General features: G+C 33.0%; 1 protein-coding gene across 1 annotated transcript; it reads left to right on the top strand.

Annotated features, from left to right (window-relative positions):
- LOC104700726 (probable thionin-2.4) lies at positions 4,934 to 5,845 on the top strand. The gene is made up of 3 exons (XM_010416289.2): positions 4,934 to 5,244; positions 5,341 to 5,418; positions 5,524 to 5,845. Exons 1-3 carry the CDS (start codon positions 5,016 to 5,018, stop codon positions 5,619 to 5,621), a joined length of 405 nt encoding a protein of 134 aa, XP_010414591.1. The 5' UTR covers positions 4,934 to 5,015; the 3' UTR covers positions 5,622 to 5,845.

The raw sequence follows: 6,480 nt of genomic DNA, 5'->3' as shown, positions 1-6,480 counted from the left end.
AGTAAGTACAACTTTGAAATGGATAAATATCTATTTTAGGACAATTATTTCAAAAATTGGGTATGTTTAAAAATTCCAGAGTTTGTGACTATCAGAACAGAAAATAATCTCTTACCCGATCTCTTAAAACATATTCTATTGATCATTAGTGTCAGAAATTATGTTTGTAAACAATTTTCATCCAGTTTGGACAACTAACTTGGAGTTATTTTTAATTAATATTTGGATAATAAAAAAAAGACATATTTTATAGATTAGAATTTTTTTTTTTTGAAACGCTTGTTACTCACGGGTTTTCCAAATTCAGTAGGACGAATGCAGATATTGCTCATGTGGTTTTTGGAGAACCGGTTATTTACGAGTAAAAACTAGCAAAATCGTTACGAGGTACTAGGTAGGCCTATCAATGTGGGTTCCCCCAACTAGGTAATCCAATTTGATTAATCTTTATAATCGATCACTTCGGTTCACATTTGATTTGGATCCATCGTCGTGTCGATCCAAATGTTATGGTGAAATCAATTTTGATTCAAAACCAAAATTATAAGATAGAAAAAACATGACATGTATGGGACGTGACGAGTTTTTCTGTTCAGAAATAAACATAATTTTCGCTTATTTTTTACTGTAGTTGTTTCTACTAATAATAAAACATATCTAATCCTACTTTTTACTAAAACAAATAGAATATTGTATTGGAATGAGTTTAGATTATAAATGTTAATAATATTTGTTAAAAATATGTTTACAAACGTAATTTCACACATAAATAATATATTGTAGACCTGATAAATAACATTAATTATTGAAATCAATTACGCACGTACCAGCTCGGAATCTAGTATAATATTGAAATACAATACACAAATAAGGCAACAAGCATTCATTTGGTCCCTACATAATATAATATTGAAATCGAAACACCTAGCAAACGATTTGGATTGTTGTATTTAATTTGTATATCTACATAACTACAAAGAGTTGGTTAAAAAAAAATTGGCTTCAATTCGTATAAAAGAAATACATAACACGTGATAACAAACTACCCTCTTCAATCTACTCATACGCTTCTCGATTCTTGCACTGATTTGTTTTGGATAAAATTTCATGTTGTCAAACCTTTGTTCTTTGACACAAATATTTTGTTTAATGCTCAATTCTCGCTAACTACAAAATTATGAATGACTATAGTAATATAGATTTTTTTTCCATTTTTTGGTAGAAGAGGGAAAACATAGCCTCTCACAGTTTATATAATACAGTCTCCCACAATTTATTAACCAAAAATAATGAATTTACACTCGACTATTTTGCAGACACGCATGCCTTGTAAGATCCTTTAAAATAATCGAGTTCATCAATTCCAGTCTAAAATGAAACATATGAAAACATATCGGTAACGAAACACATAGTTTACCAACCTATCTACTAGATGATTAGCCTCTCTATACACATAAGAAATACAAACAATTCATTTCTTTGATAAGAAGCTTTATCACAAACGTTGTAGGAAGGACAACATAAAGATTCACTGATAATCTATGTCTTGAGAAAACCAACCAACTCAACCACCATCTCCAAGTCAACTTCTACTCTAAGCGTCAAACTCATCTCTATTAGAGCCCACAAGAAAGACAAGCCCAAGCAAAATGTGATGACATGTAACTAGGGTTCTTAGCAAGATGAAAGTCATATATATAGTGATGTAATGAGAACTTAGTGAGTAACTTTGAGAGTTGTCTCAAAACAACTCTCCCCTATTCAATCTTATGATATATCAAATCTAATACTGTTTGCTCTTGGTGACAACCTAATCTCTCTTTACTCTTTCTTTAGTTTCTTTGCACAATAAAGCTTCTAATGAGCTATCTTATATCTCTAGCTTAATAAGCTCTTTAAGAGCGCAAATCTACTTGTTTTGAGATTGCTTTCATGGTATCAGAACCAAACAGTTCATGGGTCTTACTTCATAGCTTCCACATCCGTTTAGAAGAAGATTTTCATCAAGTCTCTCGCCAGTCACAAAAAAAAAAGGAAAAGGAAAAAATATATCAAACCGAACCAGCAACGGATCTGCTAGTTCCAAAGTCAGACTGGTGACGCCTTCTAGACCATCGTCTTGTCCGTTGCTAGGGATCATCAAGGTCACGAGCTAAGAGAAAGCCAACTAAGAGAAGATAATGGTTTCTCCAACGGTTGAAGCTTAAAGCAAATATTTTTTGTTTCTTTCTCCTAGAGACAGAACATGGTCTTCAACGGCACACATGTAATGTTTTTCTTTCCCTTAGAGACAGAACATGGAGTGAGCGTTGCTTTTTCACAGCTTGAGAAAGGGGAAGAAGGGGTTTAGAGTTATAGGCTTGGAATTATGCTGGTTGCGTTTATATGGTGGTTTTTGCTGGCTGGTTTAGATTATAAGATTGAACTCAGAAGCTGGAATTTGCTGAGCGCACACAAGGTGTTTGTCAAAATGTAAAAAAGGAAAACAGATTGGTTTTATGCAAAGTGTAGTTGGCAAATAGATGAGAAGCAAATATCAAGGAAGATTTAAGTAGTTGTGGGAAGAGAAATTTTTTTTGTCATGACAGATTAGAAGAGTTAAACGGGTAAAGAAAACCTGAGCTCTTAGTGAGACAGAGGTCGCAAATACCTCTGAGTGAGATCGACTAAGCTCTCCAAGTCTAGAAGTACCTCTGAGTGAGCCATGCGATACTCTCCAAGTATAGACCTGAATTGATCTCACACTTATGCTTGTTCTCTGTGGTTAGTTAGAGCCCTCTTCCTACATCTCAAGGATCTTACTTCAACAATGCATTCTCATGTCAAAGCCATTGCATTTGCGATTACAAACTTAGCATCATTGCTTTTACACCCGCTGCTAACTTTGCGGGGGAGTATTAGAGCCCACAAGAAAGACAAGCCCAAGTCCAATGTGATGACATGTAATTGGGGTTCTTAGCAAGATGAAAGTCATATATATAGTGATGTAATGAGAACTTAGAGAGTAACTTTGCAACTTTCCCCTCTTCAATCTTATAATATATCAAATCTAATACTGTTTGCTCTTGGTGACAACCTAATCTCTCTTTACTCTTTCTTTAGTTTCTTTGCATAATAAAGCTCCTAATGAGCTATCTTATATCTCTAGCTTAATAAGCTCTTTAAGAGCACAAATCTACTTGTTTTGAGATTGCTTTCAATCTCTCCCTAAGCTATATACTCGTCTCTCTTTTTTTTTTCACAATTTCACATTTCATTTTTTTTTGTTGAGTTATATTATAAAACAAAAATTCTTTCTTTTTTCTTCATAGAAAATACAATACATAAATCAGGCAACAAGCATTCATTTGGTCCCTACATAATATTGAAATCCAAACACCTAGCAAACGATTTGGATTTTTGTCTTTAATTTGTATATCTACGTAACTACAAATAGTTGGTTAAAAAAATTTTGGCTTTAATTTGTATATCTACATATAAACTACAAAGAGTTGGTTAAAATATAAAAGAAATACAGAACACGTGATAACAAACTACACTCTTGTCTGTCCCTCTTCAATCTACCCATACGCTTCTCGATTCTTCCACTTTTTCTGATACAATTTCTGGTTTTATATTTATAAGTGAGCATGAAATAAAAGATGCTTAGAGCGGCATCAACATTCCAGTTTGAACAATCCCGGTACAATAAGAGCATGGACTAGCAATTAGAGAATTTATAAATGCGTTTAACCCATAACTCACCTTACCCAAGAGTTTATGCCAGCCAAGTACAAACTAAATCTTCTTTGACAAAGATATGAGAAAGACGATTCACCGCCTCATAAACATTGGACGACATAGGCCTGGACGTTCGGGTTCGGGTCGGGTATTTCAGATTTTTGGATATTTCGGTAAAGGGGTCCTAGACCCATTCGGGTATTTCTAGTATTCGGATCGGATTTCGGATAAACATCCATTGGGTTCGGATCGGGTTCGGGTTTTACCTAATACCCAAAATATATTTCAGATTTAGGTTCGGTTCTAATTATTTACATCTTAAGCTTAACAAAATTCTCGAATTCAAACTAAATTCCAAACAAATCAGAATTCAAATCTCTCCAATTGAAGAAAATTTAGGGAAAACACCTTTATTATTGAAAATGTTCTATTTGTTTTCTTTCTCTTCTTTGTATTTTTTAATATCTAGAAATAATATTTTAGTATTTAGAATGTAAAATAGATAATGTAGTTAAGTCTGTATAAAATAATTATAACCTTTTATATCTAAAATTTCAATAACGTTATAGATTGTGGGGACAACTGCATCTAGTAATATATAAATACTTGAAGTTTTAATGATAACAACAAATATTAAAGTGGTAAAATGGTTACAATGCACCCCTTAAATACTTAAGATAGTGGGTTCAAGTACTGCTAGTGACTATTTTGCCTTGGGTTAAGGGTTATGTCGGGTTAGTTCGGATATCGGTTCGGATATCTGATTTTAATAAGTACTAGACCCATTCGGATATTTTAACCTTTCGGATACGGGTTCGGGTATTTTCGGACGGCATGTCACTGACAGCTAATTCTAAGAGCTTATCACGAACATTCACCATCCAAATCTTATAAACTAAATTATAAGAACGGTTAGCACATACAAACTAAACATGACCAGCAAAATTAACACAGAGTAGTGAACTGTAAAAAGAACAGTAAGCAGCCAAATTCAATTATTAAGAAACACAAAATTTTAAGAGTTTTTCTTTTTGTCCCTATTAACCAAAAAAGGAAAAAAAGAAAGAGATGAATGTATTCCCAAAATTGAAGGTAGCAATTGAGATAAGGGTGGTCCATGCAGCGTGTACAGAGTGTGTGTAGAGCATGTGATATGAAGGTATCAAACAACTTTTGTGGTTGCAAATTGCAGAGCAACTAGAATTTAAGCTAGCCTAGTTTCATCACCATTTCATCAATATAAGCTTATAACTCTCCACATACATTTTGCAATCAAACAACTAATCAATCAAAAGATGGAAGGCAAAACTTTGATTCTAAGTGTGCTCCTAATGAGTCTATTCATAGCACAAATTCAAGTTGACGCAAAGAGCTGCTGTCCATCCACCACTGCTAGAAATATTTATAATACTTGCCGCTTAACGGGAAGTTCCAGGCCAATATGTGCAAGTCTTAGTGGCTGCAAAAACATTGGTGGGACGAAATGTCCTCCTGGATATACGCATGACATTCTCGAAAACACAGGTAAATTGATTAATATAGTAATTTATTACGTACATTATCTGTAATATGACGGATCAATATTACATTTTCTTGATGTGTTTTAAATTTTGTTTCAAGGTGATGTTGTCACTGAATACTGCAAGGTTGGATGTGTATCCTCTGTGTGTGGTGCTTTAACCACTATTCAGAACTCTAGTAAAACAAACTTCTCATACTCATATATATCATTAGTATCATTTTTTTATATATTTGATAAGATAATATAAATAATATCCGTTCATATTATGTCTCTATAATTAGATGCAAGTGAAGTCGTGAATGGAGCGGTTGAAAAATGTGCCAACGCATGTTCTACAATGTGCACCAAGGACTCGATGAATGCAGTTGAAACTGCCTAGACAACTACATCCATCTATTTCCATCTATACATCTGGAGGTGCAGGGTGGCCATCTTTCACAGTGTTGTTTTCATGTTTTCATTTTTCAATAATTGTCGTGTATGTGACAAAAATGTTAAGACTCTCGTGCTCATTTGTGTATGTGCGTAGAAGGTTGTCGATCTATAGATTGTATATGCCTTCTACTTCCTCTCTTTTAAATAATGAATAACGTGTTTGTATTAGTCTTCTACTCTTGACCATTTTCATTTGATTTGTTTTCTTTTTTGTATTAGTATCCCACGGTTATATAGAAACTTTTCCTTTGAAAGGAATGACCTTACAAGGAGCTCATATCATGAAAACATATGCCACTTTATTAAAAATGTATGTTACGTTTGCCATCGAGTTAAAATAACAATACCTTTACTTTCTGATAATTCTTTTATTTAATCTAGGATTCAGACCCACATAATGTCGTGGAAAAAATATTTTAAAAATTTTAAGATAAAAAAAATTTAGTTAAATTTTTCATTTTAAATTATATATTAATTATGAAATAATTTAAAAATGATAAAATAGTCTTAAAGTATAGGTTACAAATATAATTAGAATTATCTATTAAAAAAAAGACTAAACTATACAACTATTGAACGTATTAGTAAAGAGAAAACCCAATCTAATATATTAGGAGTAGTCGAAAGAGCTCACATTCAATCTCACAAAAATTGACCTCTCTTGTCCATAATAAAAATTGCCCTTAAAATATTTTCGGACAAGCTTTTTTCTCCAATTTAGGTTACACAAACGCACCACATTCATCCTCAGACCTGAGATTACTTTTTTACCATTAATGAGATTCAAATCTGGACGTTTTTAC

The sequence above is a fragment of the Camelina sativa genome, chromosome 7 (assembly GCF_000633955.1).
Source record: "Camelina sativa cultivar DH55 chromosome 7, Cs, whole genome shotgun sequence".
Taxonomy (NCBI): domain Eukaryota; kingdom Viridiplantae; phylum Streptophyta; class Magnoliopsida; order Brassicales; family Brassicaceae; genus Camelina; species Camelina sativa.
Note: the sequence above shows the minus strand (reverse complement) of the source record. Positions and strands in the feature narration are given on the sequence as shown.